This window comes from Sus scrofa, chromosome 4 (genome assembly GCF_000003025.6).
Source record: "Sus scrofa isolate TJ Tabasco breed Duroc chromosome 4, Sscrofa11.1, whole genome shotgun sequence".
In the NCBI taxonomy this organism is placed as follows: domain Eukaryota; kingdom Metazoa; phylum Chordata; class Mammalia; order Artiodactyla; family Suidae; genus Sus; species Sus scrofa.
Window position 1 is genome coordinate 112348887 of NC_010446.5, and position 21338 is coordinate 112370224.

At 38.5% G+C, this 21338-nt stretch overlaps 1 protein-coding gene across 10 annotated transcripts in view; it reads right to left on the minus strand.

Annotated features, from left to right (window-relative positions):
• The window catches only part of NTNG1 (netrin G1), a 334884-nt gene that overhangs the window by 67988 nt on the left and 245558 nt on the right, over positions 1–21338 (minus strand). For 6 of the 10 annotated variants that reach the window (XM_021090114.1, XM_021090111.1, XM_021090119.1 and 3 more), the window contains exon 5: positions 9965–9991. In XM_021090114.1, coding sequence (XP_020945773.1) covers positions 9965–9991 — 27 coding nt within the window. Of the gene's footprint in view, positions 1–761; positions 828–9964; positions 9992–21338 lie in introns of all 10 variants that reach the window. The other 4 variants (XM_021090115.1, XM_021090118.1, XM_021090116.1 and 1 more) reach the window with 1 other exon arrangement.

Genomic DNA, 21338 nt, shown 5'->3' on the forward strand with positions numbered 1-21338 from the left:
TGAATTTTATTGCCCAGTTTTTAAAGGTTCTATTTCTTCCTGTGTAATCACACTGCTGTCAGTTTCATTCATTCATTTATTTATGTATTTATGTATTTATTTATTTATTTATGATGTTAGAAGTCAGAAAATAATTGCTGCTCTAAGGACAGAGAGAAAACAAGTTATTCTTATTCCTGGAAGACATTATTGTTAATTCACAAAGGATTAAAAAAGGGTAAGCCTCAACAGAGAAAACATACTGTAATGTAGAAGAGAAAAAGAGAGAGAGAGGGAGACATATCCAAATTTCTGTCTGTCAATACAGAGTAACAGTTTAAAAAAAATGTGGGGGGGGGTTTGCAATACTGCCTTTATGTATTTCCCTGACCCTCAATATAACCAGTGTACCAGTTTACTTAAGCAAAGCAAAAGGGAGACAAGGTGGAAGGACAACTGTGACACTCACAAGTTTTTAAGACGTATTAGTTATATTCCACGCTGTGATGGCAACTGAACCCTAGGTTTCTCCTGGGACTCACTGACATTTAGCGTAAATTTGATAAAGTGCTTATAACTTCTATGGCATCTAATTCTTCCTACATCTTTCACTACAATATTTCTGGGACATTCCTCACATTAGAAAAAAAAATTTTTGAATCATGATCCTTTCAAAGACATGGCTTTATGACAATGCTCTTATTTAGTGCTAAAAAACAGAATACGGGATTTTCTCCCTAAATGTGGGATTTTACGTCAGCGGGAATTTTACATGCTCCTACCTTGTTTGGGGTTAGAAACCTCAAGGGAAGAAATATTCGGCCATATCCTATTAAACTTTGGAGGATCTGCATGCATCAGGAAAAATCAGGGTATGTTATTTTCAGCTATAATGTCATTTGGTCTAAACAGAAAATTATATGGACAAAGACACAAACCACACATCTGCTTTTTAACTTGGCTGTGATGCACTTAACAAAACATGACTCCCACACCAAACAAGAGCAAGCAATTGATGATTCCCAAAACATTGAATGGACATTAAATATATAGCCCGTTCCCTAACAAAGCTATATACATTAACTTTTGCAATAAAGTAGAGTGTTCGTACAAATAACCAAATGGGGACTCGGGCAATTCAAATCGTTACATAAAGCTGGTGCCTGAAACTAGAAGATAACGCGAAGGAAACGATTTCTCACTGAGGATTCCGTTCTCTGCAATTTATATTTACAGATATGAGCTGGTTGCATTAGTCTTCAGGAGAGATTCTTTAGGGTATGTTTTAAGTGTGAGCCATTATCTCTGCAAAGAAGTGGATTTATTTCCTATTTTGATGCAATTTCTCAGAGAAAGAAAGAGAAGGATTACTGGTGGTTCTGGCTTAAGGAGAATAGTCCAAGGTGCAGCTGATCATATTTAAGGTTTATATGTATGGGTATATATATATGTTTTCATGTCATTTTTTAACTCAAAATATGTTTCTAAATTTACTGGCTCCAATCCGGATATAAGTATAAGAATTGTTAATTTAAGAATTGATGCTATTTCTTAGATTCACTAGTATTAAAAAAAAAAAAAAAAGACTCTGGAAAGTCAGGAGAACAGCCAGGCTTAGGACTGGATGCTTCAAAACTATTTTTGTTAAGCTACATAGGCCATAACTATTAATGCAGTCATTTCATGACTTAAATCTACCTTTCACTGAGAGCAACTCAACACCACAACTCATGTGTGCTTCCTGGGACCAGCCAAGTCTACAAGAAGAGTTCTCACCTCTGAACTCCTTCAGTATATTAGTTTCTATGATCCTGATTTCTCATCAATATGTGGATAAGCATAAGTTTTAATATTTCTAGTTGAAAATTTAAGTCCATTTCTCATCTCTGTAATTAGATTGGATTTCTTTGAGGAAGGGCAAAGCCTTCCAGAAGGCCTCCGTAAATATCTAATAACTGAGTAATTGATATCAAGTGGCTAGGCTACTGTAAACAGGTATTATCAGACTGTTTCTTCCATAATCATATTATAGCAAATAACAGTCTTGTAAGACATGGAACTTTCACTATAACTTTGTCTTTTAAATATTTGCTAGAAAAGCTGATCTACTGTGGCTGGGTGTGTGTGTCACACACACATAAAAGCAAAGAAAATACTGATATTGCTGTATCTGCCAAAATTTATAAATGGAAAAAGAATGTAATAATTTCCTACGCCTGTATCCAGGTGTCACTAAATAAATAAATATTTGGTGACAAGTAGTCAAAATATACAGGTTATTGATTGCTGCCTTCCTTTCCACATGAGCACTTTGCTGATGGAGAGACACTGAATTAACAGAACAGACCTACCTGAACTGGATGATCACTTTAGGAAAAAATGTGATTTCTAGAAATTATTTATTTAGAAAAGATTTCACATTACTGTTAGATGGCCAGTCCTTCAAGAACAGCCTTTTATAGAAATCCCTGCTTCTCAAGGATCCTGGCCCCACACATCTTTCACCTTGATGGTCTCCAAAGACTTTGGCTTGAGAAATATGGATACCAAGATTACCTACTTCACAACTGTCCCCTTTAAAAAGGAACAAAATATCTGAAATGCCCATCAGATGCTATTATTCCATTGTCATCGATAAACTTTCAAATTATGTCTATGGGAACACTAGGAAATGCCTATTTAGGGAAATTTTCTTTAAGGTACAGTACATGTGGATAGAGCTTGAGCTGAATTCAAATCTCAGTTTTACCTCTTGGACAAGTTCCTTAACTTCTCTGTGTCTAAGATTTCTTACATGAAAAATGGTGTGGGGAGTTCCCATGGTGGCTCATTTGAAACGAATCCAACTGGTATCCATGTGGGTTCAATCCCTGGCCCCGCTCAGTGGGTTAAGGATCCAGCATTGCCGTGAGCTGTGCTGTAGGTCACAGACGTGGCTCGGATCCTGTGTTGCTGTGGCTCTGGCGCAGGCCAGTGGCTACAGCTCTGATTTAACCCCTTGCTTGGGAAATGCCATATGCCCGGGGTGTGGCCCTAAAAAGGCAAAAAAAAAAAAAAAAAAAAAAAAAGAAAAAGAGAAATGGGGTGATGACACTACCTGCTGGCTGTTGTCAAGACTGAATGAATTAATATTTGCTTGTCATTGTAGTGACCATTCAAGAAATGTTAATTCTTATTATTCTATTTGTGGTTGTAATAAAAAAGAAGATTATTGTAGTGTAAATAGTTCTTACTGAATTGAAGTTGAAGTAATGTGCTCCCCTTATTTTCTGCAATCTTAATTGTTAATAAAGAAAGTGATTCTGATATGTAAAAAAGCTCATGTAAGATACAACTTACTTTAGGGAATAATCTAGTTTGAGGGTTTACATCAATAGGCTTAATACTATCTAGGCTTACATATAGGCTTAATACTATAGTTCAGAAGGCAATATGAATTAGTTTGAAATACTGTGGGAAGGATTTGATTTTTAATACTTGAATATAAAATATTAATTTTCAAGTTTTGTTCCGCTTAGAAGCATATCAGTTTCGACTGAGTCATGTATGTATCTTGATCCTTTTTTTTTAATTAAGGAGAGACTCAGAAAACTGCTATGTGACAATTTGGTTGTGGCACTTGAAATTCATTTTCATAAATCAGAAAAACTAAGATTCTAGTTATAAAAATGAGACTTTGGAAGAAAGTTTATCTCCTCTGTGCCGCAAGGAAAACTTTTTGCGTGTCAGTTGAAGAGAACTGTTAGAATTGCCAAACTTGACCATCTATTGCTGACGCCCTGGTGAATCAAACTGAAAAGCAAGCCTGAAGCAGAAGGCTAAAAAGCAAGCCTGAAGCAGAAGGCTAAAAATACTTTATTTAACCAAGAAAGCTGTAGGAGATTTCTTGATGGTGCAGCAGGTTAAGGATCTGGCGCTGTCACCGCAGCAGCTTGGGTCTCTGCTGTGGCACGGGTTTGACCTCTGGCCCAGGAACTTTCACATGCCATGGGTGCAGCAGAAAAAAAAAAAAAAAAAAAAAGGAGAGAGTGTGATATAGAGAGCTCTACAGGTAGGATTTTAGGATATTGTCGTCTATCTTATATGCATTCACATAGCAAAAATCACAGGCAGCTTTCAACTCACTTTGTGGATACCCTTTAAAAGCAGAGTAAATTGTAACTAAGGTTTCCCATGTCTTTTTTCCTGGAAGAGTCTACTTTGTAGTATTTCATATCCTGGTCATTTAATTAAACGAGGTGAATGAATTCTAAAGAGTTTTAGTTTGGAAATTGGACAGTGAGCTGGAGTTCTGCCTTGGCCACTATCCAGGTGACTTAGACAATTCAATTGAGCTTTAGTTGCCTTGTTGGTACAAATGATGATGTTCGATGAATGCTCTTTAAGTTTCCTAAAAACACTTATTTTTACATAATTTTCTGGTTCTAAAATATGATGATAAACATGGTGTCACCACAGATATAAAAGGCCACTGCTGAGAGGATGTTCGTGAGCCTTCATTAAACATCCTTCTTCCAGGGTGTTTGAAGAAAACATCAGATGGAGACAAAGTCACAAGGTAGGTCCCCCCTTTGGATTTGTACAGTTACTGCTCTTGTTCCTCAGGGAGTTTGGGAACAACATCCCTGATGTTTAGAAAGGAATCTATAGAAAGCCCTAAAGCTCTTCAGGAAACCACGAGGGCCTTGCAGGTAATCTTATCATCTTTATAGTGAGCTGCCTAGTCTCAGAACCACAGCATCATTAAATCAGTGGGGACGACAAAATCTAATGTAATAGTGGTAAGTCTGTCCTTGAGATGGCATACAGAATTTTATTTTGCTGTAAGTGACTATGTCAGTAAAGAAAAAAAAATGGGATTTTTAAAAACATGTTTTGCAATTTGCATAGCTAATTTCATGAACCTCCCCATGTTCTATAACATAGGTAACATTTTTACATTCCTTTCATCCTCAGCTTATTGAGAATGTTTATTACTGATGCTGGTAGAGGAAGGGCATGTCTTGATGCAGCTTCTGTTGACTACACAGTGGAGTACCAGAAAATGAACTTCTGTTTTTTCCCAGGACACTAAACTTCCCTGACCAGAAATGGGACAATTCAGGGATCAACAGGTCTAAAGTAGAATGTCTCTGATTGGAATGAATCTAGGGTGGGAGTCAATAAATCTAGAATTTTTCCTTCTAATCTCATCCACTTGGGTATAACATCAGGAGTGTAGCTTTTGGAGTCAGACACACCTTCCTGGCCGCACTGCATTTGGGAAGTTACTCAGACATTCTGAACCTCAGATTCACCGTTTGTAAAAAGGAATTCTGTAGACATGCGGAGACATCTCCCTCCGGTTCCAAGCGGATGCTCTGTCTAACTCTTCCCAGAAAGCGGAGCAGGTGGCTGGCTAGCTCCCTACTGATATTCCAAGAAGACCTTGGTGATACCCTCACTCTTAGTTCACAGTTACATGTTTGAAGTTCATCATAGGATCTTTCAGAGATGTTGGCAAATCTTTGTTTGAGCTAGGAATTTCCAGATGCCCCCACACAGAGATAACAGCAAAGGTATAGATAGCTCACACTTAAAAAGTGGCTTGACATGCTAAAGTCACCTGAGAAAAGGTTAATACATGAAAAAAGTCAAATTTGCTCAAGGTGGGCATTGTCGTTTGCTAAAGACTGCTAAATCCCTTGGATTTCTTTTCTTTTCTTTTCTTTCTTTCTTTTTTTTTTTTCTTTAAGGTGGGGAATACTTCTTCCTCCTTCACTGGAATATTTAATTTATTCTTTGGGATTAAAGAAGCAGCTATGCCCTAATGTTCATTCAATTTTAGGATAACCACAAAGGTTTCATGAATATGAAATGCTATTTACACAAATATGAAATGGATCTGTGATGAGGAGACTGGGTACATGATATAACGAAGTCCCAAAGGCACTTCACCTGGGACCTCAGCTTTCCTTCTAGAACATCAGCAAACAGATCAAAATTAATGTAACACACCATGCAATTTGCCATATAGCTACACTAAATGATAATTTTTCCCTTCATTATACAAAACCTAATTAGCTAAAGGGCAATTCAAATGAAACTTTTATTTGGGGGATTTAGAAGTATTAAAGCAAAGGGGAAAAAACAAACAAACACTGCAGCTCTCTGAATAGCATGAACAAGATTACTGATAACCCTTGAGTGGGGAAGTGATTAACCTTGTTATTTTCCTCACGATCCAGGTTTCTACAGTAAATCAGTACCGAACAGAAATATCTGGATGCTGTATGGAAAACAACTTTTACAAGGTCTCCAACTGGCATCAAATGTTTTCAAGTATGAAAGCATCTCTGAGCTTTCTCAACAGGCTGATGGATCCCTGCAGGTAGCACTTCCCTTGTTTAATAGTCCTGCCAATTACATCAAATTAGAGATGAATTTTTAACTCTGGGATGAAGGCAATGCTCATTTTAAGAGAAAGCAGGAAAATGGCATATTTCCCTTAGGTGAACTGTTGTTTCAAATTGAACAGATTGAAGAGGAGGGGGCAGCCAAACGCCTCCATCAATATTCTACACTTTGTAAACCATGACGTCAATCACGTGAAGGTAATTTAAGGAAATAATGTACACTAGGGTTCATAAAATGCTGACATCTGTCTTTTTTTTTCCGGTTTCTAGTCTAAGAAAGGTTTTTGTTTACATGAAAAAATGCCAGGTTTTTTAAATGGCGCTTCCTGATGCGAGTTTTCAGTGGATAGTGTAACTGCAACCTCTGACTTTTTAAACTTGAGCTTCTATTATTTGTTTTTTTAAGTGATAACCACTCACACAAAGCTATTTGCACATTAGGCCAACTCTTGTTCTAATTATGTTTTTTAAATAATATACTGTTTAACATAATTAGTGAAATCACTTGCTTTTAAAGACTAAGGATCAGATAATATAAGTTAGAATGATTATTTTATCACTTTAGCAAAAACACCCCCACCAAACCAAATATTAATTTGGATAATTAGCATCAACAAATGTTCACTTGGATAAAATTGTGTTTACTTATAAGTGCACTGTACATTTTATATAACAATGAAACCTGAATGAATTACTACTGCATCAGGTAAAGGAAAAAACAGAGCTCATGGGCTCAAATGGCTACAGATCTATTTTGGGATTCATTAATTGCTGAGGATATCACCAATATATTTTAAGCCATGGCCAAAGCACATCAAAATGACCAAGTTTTTAAATCAAGTACCTTTGGGATGATTGGAAAACTTATTTCCTAACAGATAGACAACAGCAGGTACAAATGACCTTAATGGAAATTTGTTTCAAAAATATTTTTAGCAGATGATCGGAAAGGATGACCATTCTGTCCATGTATTTGAACCTTAGTAGAGGTGCTGACAGTTTGAAATCTATACTGAAATCTATTAGGCCCCCCCACATCTTTAGTCACTTTGTATGTGACTAACGCTTAGCATACGTATGTGAACTTATGGTTCCGTACATCAATAATTTATGTCGGTAATATGCATCATTCGTTTTCCTTGAACTACTCTTTGATGATAGGAGTCTCATGGGTGTTACATCTATTCAAATGGCATCTTTCTATATACTTGGTGGAATTATGTTCATTGATTCCTTCCTTGGGATAAAGAGAAAAGCCCTGGCAAAGACCCAAACTTAGTCAAAAATCCAAGCAGCTCTCTCTTCTCTGACTTGTACATGGAAACCCCAATCCTGTGCCCTCTAGAATAGGCAGTGAGTCATCTATGCATGAATTCTTGCCCTTTGGAGAGTAAAGGAATCCACCAGTGCACATAGCGAGCACTTTATGAGTCCTCAAAGAAGGAATGTGTAAATGCCACTCAAGCAGCCTAGAAGATACAGTCGTGTTTGATGGTTTTATCGTAAATCTCTTGACCTTAAAGCTAGGCAATAAGCGAGCTAGTTGTGTGTGATGTTGGGTGACCCTGGGCAGCGCTTATATCCTGTTTGCTGGAGAAATCTGAAGAAACATCCATTGCACTCCACCCAGAACAGCCAGAGGCATAATGAAGGCAGAGGGACACGCTATCACTTTGTTAGAGGGTTTCAGTTAGGTGTTAAGGAGTTAAATTTTCCTAGTTCCCTGATAATGAAGGTTAATACATTTTCCAAAGGCACAACAAAGCATCCTTTCAGGTCACCACTGATTTCAAAATAAAACAAGGCAAAACAACACTGGAATCTCCCAATTCAGTGTACAAAAGGTCAACATCTGCTGATGCTCAGAGATGGAGCATGGGGTGGAGGGGGCCGGATGAGATGTCGAGTGAGCAGTACAGTCAGAGATTCCATGCAACACACGACCGACACTCTGAACAGAAACATGCCCCAGCACCAAAGAACTACTTTCCACCCATCCATTTCTGAAACTTTTGACAGGCCAGATCGCCAGAGCAGCCTCAATTATGTCTCTACTTGGTTTCCTTTTGCTCTGAAATGCATGTATAAATGCAATTGTCAAGGCCTGAAAGAAGCACACTGTGGGGTATTTACACAGGAAAACGCGAAAGGAGATACCACAGCCGAAAAGTTAGACTATTAGAGTTTAAGGGTTTCATTTGCAACTTTGTAGTCCTGATGAGATTTCGACAGGATCACAAAGAGGTGGCTATAGCATTAGGTTGATATGTACATGAATGTGAGCACGAGTTCTATCTCTGTGTACAAAGCGGCCGATTTTCAAGGCACTTAACACGTCTAGTGCTTAACAAATCTGTGTGTGAGCCTATTCACGAGTTTAGGTAAACCAGGTTGAGTTATAAATGGAAGGCCTGGCTGTGCATTTATAAGCAGCAGGGTGTTGTTTTATCTTAATTATGGGGTTATGGCTTTTTAGGTGGGTGTTGGGCCTTGGAAGGCTTCAGCTGCTACTGTTTACACTTCCATCACCCTCAGAGGCCCAGACTGGACGACGAGGACCAGGAGGGGTGAGAGCCCAGTGAAAATGCTTCCTTCACTTACAGTTCAAAATCTTGGCTTCCTCAGTACTTCACTTCAAATCAGTTACTTAGTGGTTGGTCAAAGGTTTTAGCCACCAGAGAAAATGGGAACAAATATATGAAAATATGTGAGATTCCGCTCTGAAAAGTTACAGGGCATATTCCTTAGTGAGCATTTCAGGCTTGGTGTTGGGGTGTCATTGTTTTATATATAAAGAGGGAGCTACAGTCTGGTTCTCCCATGACAGCTGGTAGAATGCTCTTTTCAATGATACTAGAGAAATATTCCACAGAGGGTTGAAGAGAGATTTCTCTTTTCAATTGCTGATATTTCTACTAAAAGATTTTTTTGCAGGAATTTCTAGTAGGCTTACTCCTAAATCTTGCATGTATTTTTAATGCTCCTTCTTTATCAAACTTGAACCTAAGGAGTCAGGAAAACATGGATCACTGTATTTTAGGGGAGAATTGGACATAATGATTATTTTTCCCCTATTCCTCCAGAAAGACTAATTATCACAAACCTACCTCTTTCAGGCCTTCACAAAGGCTAAAGTTTAATGCATTAATAAAATTCCCTGCCTCTGGTTTCGTGGTGATTTCTTTGAAAGAATACGCCTAAAGCATTCATTCTCTGCTTTTCTAAATTATTATAGAAATCCATACCCAGTCCTAGGGAGAGAGTTCAATTTTTTTTGTTGCTTACTATTTATGGATAAATCAGACTGTTTATATTTTTGCTAAATGAGCAATGGCTACCTAAGTAATTGCACCCCTGTAAAGGTAGACTTCATTGATCAAAAGTGGTCAGAAAAGCTGTGGTACTGCCATATCCACAGAGGAGTTATACATACATAACTATTTTATCTGTGCAGAGAACAAACACAACTCAATTCACAAAGGAAGTACGCTCTTATATCAGAAATGGACACTGGGAAAATAGATCTGAGATGCTGAACAACAAAGCAAAGCTAGCCTAGACTTGGTATGGTGATTTGTTTTTTTACTTACTACCAATACTGGAAATACTGGGGATACCTGGAGAGAAAGAAAACAATAAAGAGAGCAGTTAGACATTAGTATATGACATCTTTAACACAGCATAAAAATCTCAGAAACTTAACACATGAGAACATGCAGATCATTAAAAAATTAGCACAGGAGTTCCTGCCATGGCTCAGCTGAAACAAATCTAACTAGTATCCATGAGGATGCAGGTTCTATCCCTGGCCTTGCTCAGTGGGTTAAGGATCCAGCATTGCCATGAGCCGTCGTGTAGGTCACAGATGTAGCTTGGCTCTGGTGTTACTGTGGCTGTGGTGCAGGCCGGCAGCTAGAGCTCTGATTCGACCCCTAGCCTGGGAACCTACATATGGAACAGGTGCGGCCCTAAAAAAACAAAAAAACAAAAAATTAGCACAAAAAACTCCCCAAAATACATAGTCATCATTGAAATAATTTTACTTTTATTCTTGAACTCCTTGAACTCACCAGAGTTGGGAAATTAATATTCAAACTTTAAAGGCTTGTTCAATACACCCTCATGATATCAAATATTTTGTGCTTACCTGTAAGGTTAATGAACATTCGTATGCAAATATTAAGCTAGGCTTATGTTCTGGGCACAGAACACCAAGTATACATTATATGGGCCTGAGCAAATATATCCACATATGCAAAAGACCTATTTAAATGTGTTGAGATGCATGTGCTAGCTGCTGAAAGTCATTTGGCATTTTATTTGATTAACTACACATGGCCATCATTTTTAGTCCTCTTTCACTTGTCAGAAGTGGGGATTAAACTCTGCAATAGAAACTAAGCAGAATAAGTCCAGAATGTATTAGGTTGTTCACACTGACCATGAGCTTCATCAATTTTTCAGCTTCTACTTTAATTTCCAAGCCCTGCTGAGGTGGTGGAACCATTTCAGAATGCAAATGGATGTGGTATAAATTGTGGACATGAATTTAGTCTGTATTCAGATGAAAACTCCTAGCCAACCTTAGAGGAATGGGAGCCAGGCTTGGTTTGAAGATTTGCTCTTACACTCTTTGACTCTGTGACCTTGGGGCAAGTTGCTTATGTTGTCTGTGGTTCAGTTTTCCACTTAGAGTTGTTGCAAGGATTACATATTATTGAAGCATTGCTTAGCAGGTAGTATTGTGCTGTAACCAACTACCTTTGCTATGATTAAATTTCTATTTTAGTATTTAATCTTTAAACAACTACCCTCTGCTTATTTTAACTAATAGGGTTAGGGTTAGGTTAGGTTAGTTGGTTCATCAAATAACTAATACCATGGTAGATATTACTATTACAAAAGTCAGGGATTTTTATCATTTCCACTAAACTCAGATATTGGTGTGGGTAAGAGCATGAGATAGGAATAAGACAGAACTGAGTGAGAGTCATGCTTTGCAACTGACTAGCTGGGTGATTTCAGGCAAGTTCCCAGCCTCTCTAAGCCTTCACCTGGAAGGGCCTAATAATATCCACTGCACAAGGCTGCTGTGAGAATTGAATGAGATAATCCATAAAAATGTCTGACACATGGTACACAGTCAATAAATGATAGCTGTTAATGAGCTGTTCAGACTTGTTCTCCACATTTCTAAAGTGTATTAACAGGTGGTAAATGTACGAATCATTAAATTTCTATTTTAGTATTTAATCTTTAAACAACTACCCTCTGCTTATTTTAACTAATCATTATAACTTAGCTCTTTCTAGTGTTGTATTCTTTAAAAGCAAGAGCTATTTTCCTATTTCTTAGTAGGGAGGGAAGAAGGAGAAATTAAAGCTTACCATGATATTTTTAAAAACCCTGGAAGGAACAAAATCTTATTTTTAGTTATTAGATACATTAAAAATCACTTGATTTTAAATGCACAGAGGTTACGTTGCTTCAGCTCAATTACTGATCACTGATCAACCAAAACTGGAAACCTAAATTTTCATTTCCATGTTTTAACTTTGTACAAAGCTGGATGTGATTTCAAACTGGATGTGTTTTCTGCAAAGGACTGCTGAATTCCTGACCTGGTGTTTCAGTATGCCGCAGTATGACAGTGACTTGGTTCTGAATCTTTTTTTTTTTTTCCTTTGCAAATCCCCTGTTGAGTGAGGTATGATGGTAGCATCATAATTTTAGTATCAATTTCAGAAGCTCCAGATTTCCTCATGATTGAAAAATCCCGCTCCATTGCAAAGAACTGCTTTGCCTTTGTAATCCATCAAAGAGAATGAAAGTTAGGATGGCAAGAAGAGACTTTTCATGTGTTTTCAAACTTGCATGGAGTTAGAGGGCCATGCATAATGCAAGGCAACATTCTCAAGGTGTTTGGCCAGACACATGGGCGAGCAAAACTGTAAGACTGTTTGATGCAGTGCTTGCTGCAGCTGAATACTTTAGAAAGATGCAGAAATGTTTCCATACCTTTGGGAATGCCAGTGCAGGGGAGAAATGTTCACTGCAGCTATACAAATCTCACCAAGCAAGACCACTATGAGATCTTATTTTCCTCATGAAGATGTTTTCTATTACTTAACATTTGGAGGCTTAAAACGCAGGCTCTTCCTCACTTTGAGGCTTAAAAATTGTTGAGGTGCTGCCAGGTGAGTCACTTTCTCTTCCATTGCTATAAAATGGGAACTGCTTGGAAAAATATTTTAAACTGCTCATTGGAATAAAGATTTTTGAAGTTGAAAATACCTGAACACCAAGGGATGTCTATTGGTACATTGTCAAATGCTCCTTTCCTCCCACCCCAAAGTTTCCTATTGTAATGTTCAAACATCGTGCTTTTGATTCTCTACAGAAAACTAAAGAATTTAATAAGCTGGTGATATCCATTGAAAAGGCAATGAGTCAGTCATAAAAAATCTTTCAAATGCACAAGGAACTAAGGAAGGCTCCGATGCATTTCGTGGACCTTTTTGGGGTCTGCAGGATAAACCAATGAATGCTGTTCCATCTTGCAATGGCAATGGTTATCTATAAGCCACAGGAATGAGTCAAATGAGTCAAATCTAGAGAGTGGGCAGTTTTTTACACACTCTCTATAAAGCGACAACTATTATGTAAAGAATATTTTTACCTTTAAAAGTGAGCTCAGAAGTTATTTCTTCCCTTCCTTCATCTCCCTGATGTAAGTAAGCCACTGCCCTTTGTGATTGAACACTTCTTTGTACAGGCTCTTGTGAGCAATATGTCACCTTATCCGTGGGATTGTTAGTGTGTTTGCCGGAGCCCTGTGAGGGGACAAGAGCCACGTCCGTATCTCTATCATCTGCCCAAGAGAGTGCCTGGTACAGGAGAGTTGCTCAATGCATATTTGAGCAAAAACTTATTACTTGTTTCCAAGAAGGTTTCTATCGAAATGGAAAGAACCACTGCTGGTTCCAGTATGATTTTGTCCCCTATAACATGTTCCATTGAGACATTCCTCAGAGTTCAGTACTAATAACATTTTTGTTCTCTTTGAAAATTTCCTCCATTCTGGTAACTAAAATTACAGTGTGCAGATATGCCCCTCTCCACTTTGCCTTCCAGGAACCTCAGAGGCTCAGAGGTGAGCTTGATGCTCAATTGGATAAACTCATTTAATGTTTGGCTTATTTTATTTCTATTCTTTGTCCCAGTCTTCCTTTCAAACTCCTGTCTGTGTGCTCTTATTTGTATTTGCCTTTTTTTCCTAAGCTCTCCAGAGGGAAATGCAGATTTTGTGGGGTCTAAAGCAAATACAAATCTGGGAGCTCTTTTTGTGAATATTAACTTTGAAGTATAAAAGAAGACATGGAATTAATTTTTTTATTTAGAAGGATTCTAGTGAGGGACTCTGAAATTTAAGCTTCATTATCTTAAATCTATGTCTGAAACAATCTCAAAAATATTTGGGAAGGATAGATGATAGGTAGATAGAACTTGAAAGTGAAGGAAAGAAGATTGCCTTCACAGAGTTATACTGTGAAATCAACACACAAAAGATCCAATCAGAGATAGCTACGTCATCTTAGAACAGAAGAGCTCTGGGACCTGAGTGTCTACAACAGAGTTGACAGAAGTGGCATTGACCTAATTTAGTGTATTAACATATCTGAAGATTGGAAGGTGAGTTAGAAGATGAAAGCCTGCAAAGAAGAGCATCCTCAGGTAGTGGTGGCAGTGCTGGCCTAGCACTGTCTCGGGAAGAGGGAGGGGTGACCTGTAAATTCTTGGACCCTCAGTGTTCTGTTGGCATTGGGAGGCTGACCCTGGGGTAGGATAGATGTGTCTAGATGTTTCAGCCCGACGTTATTGGCATTTGAGTCATTTGCATTTCTTGATCCCATGATCACTAGGTAACCTTCTGATTATTATCTGGCTCTACAAGGAGACATAAGTACAGGGGAGAGAATACACAAATCATAAAGAATTAAATACCCTCACCACCACAATGGTTAATTCATATTGTGGATGAGAAAACTGGCATTTAGACACAAGTCATCTCCCCACATAGTTGCTGCCTCCAGAGGAAGAAATTGCTCCGTAGGCCAGGATGGGTCTGTGGTCTTGATTTCAGTGAAATCATACTGATTATAACCACTACCATCACTGAGTGCTTACTATGTGCCTGCCACTGTTCTAAATGTCTTCTGTGTATGAATTCACTTAATTTTTGTGACCACCCTATGAGATCAATACTCAGGTTTATTTTACAGATGGGGAAAAACTCAAACACAAAGAGCTTGCCTAAGATCATCGCGGTCAATCGGGAAGGAGGCTGAGATTTGAATCCAGACGTCCAGCTTGGGCCTCTAACAACTATTCTATCTCTTATCTCTAACCCTCAAAAACAAACAAACAACCCCCCCCCCCAAAAAAAACCTCTGAAGGGAGTTCCCATTATGGCACAGAGGAAATGAACCCAATTAGTATACATGAGGATATGGGTTGGATCCCTGGCCTCACTGAGTGGGTCAAGGATCCAGCATTGCCATGAGCTGCAGCTGCAGCTCTGATTTGACCCCTAGCCTGGGAACTTTCTTATGCTGCAGGAGCAGCCCTTAAAAGCAACAAACAAACAAATGAACAAAAAACAAAAACCCAAAACTCTGAAAATTCAAAGTCCCCCCCCCCAATTTACCTGCAGCACAACATAACGTGACTGAACTAATATGGTGATAATACCTGACAGGAAGGGGTATGAGGTCTTCCCCTCCATCCTCCTTAGAGAAACTAATCATAGGTTTGCTACAAAAGTATTAAGATGTGTGATTAAGAGGTGTTACCTGATGTTCTGCTTTGGGTGTTATTGTAATATAGTGCATGTACTATATTACTCTTTAAAATTCTAAAAATTTTGAATTCCAAATCATATCTGGTCTCACAAGCTTCAGATAAGAGACTGTAGACTAGAGGCTGTACATGAATAACTTGGTAGGTATCTTGTTATGTATTTACCCAACAGCTCGGTTCATTTACTTAAAACTCTGAGAGGAAGATGCCACTAAGAGACCGGTAAAAATGAGCCAGCCAATATGCCATCTCCAGATGGCTGGATGGGGTCATGAGCACTCATGAAAAAGACTGAGTCTTTTTCCTCTTATTCTCCAAGATCTCAGCAGGTCTTTTCTTGTGGGAGATTGAAAGCCCTTATGTTAGAGCTGCTGAACAATGAAGGCCTCATATTCCAGGGGATGTGGGCTGATCAACGGGAGGCCAATGTACCCACATGTACATTTCAGGGCTACTTAGGTTTACTTACTCATTCACCAAATAATTCCTTACACAAAAATTCATGAGAGTCAAGAATAGGATATGGTCCCATTCTTAAATTGAGAATACTTTAGCTCCTGAAGTCAGAAAGACCTGAGTTTAAGACTCACTTTGTCATATAGTCAGTGTGGGGCCTTGCAGCAACTTACATATTGGTCTTTATGTGCCTATGTTTTCTTAGCTGTAAAGTGGGGATAAAAACAGAACACAACTCATGGGAATAGTATAAGGATTTAATGCAAGAAAGTACATAGAGCACTTCAGAAAGTATAAAAGGCTATGGTGAGCTTAATAAATATTAGCTACCATTATTATTATTATTTTGATTATAGTCAACCAATTGTAAGTGTACACACATTATCAAGAATCGAGAGAGAAAAGAGCAGCTGATTTTGCGTGGGATAGTCTAGGTAGGCTGTACTGAGACATTTACATTGAGAAGCTGAATTTCAATAGACAGTGAAGAAAAAGGTAATCTGGGGGAAAGGAATGAATTCAGCATCTAAGATGATGACTTTCAGATGTTCACAGGCAGTCAGAAAATTAGTCTGGGTTCATTAGAAAGATTCAGGCTATCATGTGTTCATTAGTATTAAACCAATATGACTAAGAACTAAAACCACAGCAATAGATGGGGATATCGAGGGGAAAAACTGTCGACTGAGAAGAGGCGGGGTGAGGGGCATGAAAATTTAAAGAAAGGGTAGAAGGGGAGTCTTTGAAGACAAAGAAATAACAAGCAAATGTCTCAGAAGAACAGTAGGAGAGAGCAGCTTTAGAGAAGACTGAGTTGTTCAAACAGGTATCAAAAGGGAGTCCATGACCCAGCAGAGGACAGAGGAGGTCACTGAACTTTAACTTGAGAACCCACACAGTGAGGGGTGCCGTCCTCGGGGTTAGGACACACCTGGGTTCAAATCTTCCCTCTCACTCTGGTTAGGTATCTAAACCTTAAACATGATACTCTCCCCTTTTAGTCTCCAGATTTCATGTCTGTAACATGAAAGTAGGAGAATCTGCCTTATGAAACTGTTGTGAGTTAAAAATGAACGAATGCATGTAAAGCACTCAGGAAATTGTCTAGATAATGACACACACACACGTGCACACCTGGGAAAATATAAGTTGGTCAATGCAAATTTAATACCAGAAACAATAACAGAGCAATCATCAAATTACTTTCCATCACTCAGAGGAGCCCTGGATATTGTGTAACAATTCAAGGTGGGTCTCTGAACAAACAAATAATGTCAATGTCAGACCAATTTAATTTGCTTTCGTTGAAGAATATTAGACTGTGTAGGTAGGTAAGAGAAAAGTAAAAGACTGAATACAGCTGAAATAGCTGGGCTTTCTTTGTCTCCATGGCATTTCTATTAGCAGGCTGAAGAAATTATTTAGAGCAGCATGTCCCCCAAAGAGTGTTTTATAGAAAGTTATTAAGTGTTCCATGAACAATTAAGTTTGGGAAACACAAGATAAAATAGATTGTTTTATCATAGGGTTCTCAAATTTTCTTTTCCTTTTTTTTTTGGCCATATTTTCAGCATGTGGAAGTTCCTTAAACTGCTGTGCTACAGGAGAACTCCATCTCAAATGTTTTTAATAAGGTAATGTGAATATCTAAAAGTCAGTATAATGTACAGCATTTTCCAAACTTATTTGGCAATGGAATTTTTCTAAGGGTCATAGAACAGTTTGGTAAGCAGAGGTGTCGATAATAATTATATTATCTTTTTTTAATTAAAAAATTTTTTTTGGTCTTTTTGCCTTTTCTAGGGCCACTCCTGCAGCATATGGAGGTTCCCAGGCTAGGGATCTAATTAGAGCTATAGCTGCCAAAGCCACAGCACCTCGGGATCTGAGCTGTGTCTGCGACCTGCACCACAGCTCACAGCAAGGCTGGATCCTTAACCCACTGAGCAAGGCCAGGGATCGAACCTGCAACCTCACAGTTCCTAGTCGGATTCGTTAACCTCTGAGCCATGACAGGAACTCCTATATTATCTTTTTTGAAGTCATAGTTCCTTAAGGTTAATTATTGAGTGCTCAGAGTCTCTATGTAGAAAAATACTGTGTGTTATTCCATAGGGATCAGAATTTAAAGAAGGATCAAAATTTTATTCATTACCTGGACAATGGGAATCAAGAGAATCATGATTAAGCATGAAGTTAAAAATACTGTGTGTTATTCCATAGGGATCAGAATTTAAAGAAGGATCAAAATTTTATTCATTACCTGGACAATGGGAATCAAGAGAATCATGATTAAGCATGAAGTTGGACAGAGTGGCTAAGTACATGGAAGGCAGAAATGAAATTCAAGGGACATTCAAAATCTAATTCTATCAAAAATATAGTGAAGATCAATAAGGAGAAAAAGATAGATGTCTTACAGATAAAACATAAGTTTTATAGAAAAATAAGGAAATATATTTATACACATGCATATGACTTTAAAAAACTAAGAAAACACACTGGGCCTTCAATAAAAAAGCACGTGGATAAAAATGTCATCAGGAGTTATTACCTCTATCTCTGTCGGGAGTCTGTTATCTATAGTGGAGAGCATAGGGAAAAGTGATGTGTCTCACAGATTGGGGGGGCAATATTTTAGAGTGCTGGGGCTCTGTGTTCTTCCCTCCTGGCTCTATAGGCTCCACACAAAAGTGGCTTCGGATTTGCTCCAGAATTGAGGGCTTCCAAGCCATGGGATTCCCAGTGAGGTCCCAGTGTAGAGACCTTCTGAGTGAGAGTATTTTTGACGGGAGATACTCTAATTTTCTGATCAAATGAAACCCTCTTAGTTCTTATGCTCAGAGTGGGCAGCAGTTGATCTTCCTATTCAAAGATGAGGCTGTATCTACTAAATGCTTGCATTTGGAGCGGATAAGCAATGAGATCCTGCTGTATAGCACAGGGAACCATATCTGATCGCTTGTGATGGAACATGATGGAGGATAATGTGAAAAAAAAAAAAAGAATGTATATAAGTGTATAACTGGGTCACTTTGCTATACAGCAGAAATTGACAGAACATTTCATATAAAAAAGTTTTTGAAATGATGCAGGCTGCTTGAGATTCTGCTGTATTCAGAGATTATCCAATATAGGTGATATTTTTAGGCCCCAGAGGAGTTGATGTGGAGGGTTAGAGACTGGAAACATTCCCTTTCACATCTTAGGTTTTGTATTAGGATATAGCGCATCCCAAGTGTCCCTCTTTTTTTTTTTTTTTTTGTTTCTTTGGTTTCTTTCTTTTTTTTTTAAAGGGCCACACATGCGACGTATGGATGTTCCCAGGCTAGGGGTTGATTTGGAACTGTAGCTGCTGGCGACCTACACCACAGCCATGGCAATGCCAGATCCTTTATCCACTGTGCAAGGCCAGGGATCAAACCCACACCCTTATGAATACTAGTCAGGTTTGTTACTGCTGAGCCACGGCAGGAACTCTTAATAACTGACTTGTAAAGCACCACCTGGGGCCATGTATACACGTGTGCATGTACACATGTGTGTAAGAAAAAGCCAATAAGAAATGAGAATCATAAGAGAGCTAGACGTCTTGCGTTTGGCTTAAATGTCCATACTAAAAAAATTAGAGGACTTCTGTGGCAAACAACAAGGTAAGAGATTTGAAAATCATACCACATGAAAAATGGAGCTGATGATGTTAACATGAAGAAAGAAACTGGGGTCCACGTAGTCTTTTATGACTCGAAAAGAAAAAGCGGTTAGAAATTAGGACCCTTAAGATTGATGTTAAAAAATCAGTTTTATAATAATTAAAACTGTCCAGTCATTGACAAGTCTGCCTTATGAAAATAATCCTAAAAATAAAAATTATTTTAGAATACTTATTTTGTGACAGGTGTTATGCTAAACACATCACACACATTAGTTTATTACTTCTCTCAAAATCTGTATGAAGTAAGAACTGTTAGTATTCTCACATTACAAATGGGAAACTGAGTGTTGAAGGGGTTACTTTACTTTCTCAAGGTCATACAGCTAGTGAATGGATGAACTGGTATTTAATCCTGGAACCTGTGTACTAAACCACTAAATTGCTTACTTCCATCCTTAGACATTTGTAGGCAGGCTGATGATATGTCAGAGGTTTAGTTTAAGGGGTTCTTTCCACTGCAAGATTGGACCACTGCAGATGATTTAAAAATCTTTAATCTAGTTTCTGCCATATTGAGGGTTAAAACACTGACTTGAAACTCCTCGGCCACTGTGTCCATCTGTCATCTTCCTATTTTAACAGAAGATGGGGAAAAATCTAGAGAAGGCCAGTTAAAGCTAAGGGAATCCATAAGACAAGTTGAAAGAAGTAGCTTTCCTCTGGCCAGGGAGTGAACTGCTGGTCTGTCATCTGCAAAAAATTAGGGGTATGTAAATCATTTCCATGGAGAATATAACAAGGAATCCATTCCAGTGAAAAAGCTTGGCTGGTACCAGAAGGTCCTTCTAGTGAAAATGTCCTGAGATAAAAAAGACTTTGAAGCATCGTGTTAAAACAGAAGCCAAAGGCTTCGGCAGCAGTCTATCCCAGCTGCCCTCCTGGTAGCCTTGACATGTCGGCCTCCCCAAAGGATGAGTCAGAATGCCAGCAACTTTTTGGGAACTTTGCTCTCTTCCTTCCTGTCCTACTAAAGAAGGAGCAGACACCAAAAACTGAAATCTGAGCCATGTTCATTTGGGGAAGACTACACTAAATTTGACAACTGTGATGACAGGAATTCTTAGGTAGCTAGTCTCAGCATTGCAGCAAATAACCTCAGGAGATTCCTTCTGAATTCATGAGTCTGTTGCTCCCAAAAATTGAGGAAAGCCCATGGAGTCTCTACTAATAAAATTGCCTTACAAAAACCCAGCATTTCTGCTCAACTGGGCTTTATGTATTAATTTTAGGAGCTAGATTGTCAGGTGTTTTTTTTTTTTTTCTTTAACACAGAAAGAAACGAAATATCCTTATAAGAAGGGAATTTTTTTTTTAACCTTTGGAGGATTTTTTTTTTCCTGCTTCATAGAAATTTTATCATAATTTCATGCCCCCATACTTCATGGCTTGTTACTCAATCCATTACTCTTATATTTAACTTGATAAGGTCCTGGTTCCTGTGATATGCATTTTTAGGTTTTGGTTTCTCACAGCTGCTGCTTTGAAGTGTCTGATAACATTCTTAGCCTTACACGGAGCCAGTGGCTTTTCAAGTTCTCATTCTCCCACTGTTCACTGTACGGCTGTTTCTGTTACTTCTCACTTGAATGCTTATATTCTCAACCTCTCCCTTTCTTTACTTTTAAAAAAGGCCATATCTTGGGCTTTTGTGAGTGACAAACTGGTACATGCATGGGATTGTGCCATTTACCCTGGAAGTCATCACTTCTTTCCTTGAGCATATCAGAACATGTTTTCCTAGCGATGTTCGGGGATTTCAGAGGGGCACGCGTGTGAGTGCTAATGGGGCATCTGTCATGGTTCCTATGAACACAGATAATGCCTGTGCTCTCGTCACACGCACACAAACATTCCTTTTCTTATTGTGGCCCCTGCAGGCTTACAGTCACACTGTTTATCAAAAGGCGGCCTCTACCAACAAGATCCAGGCCAGG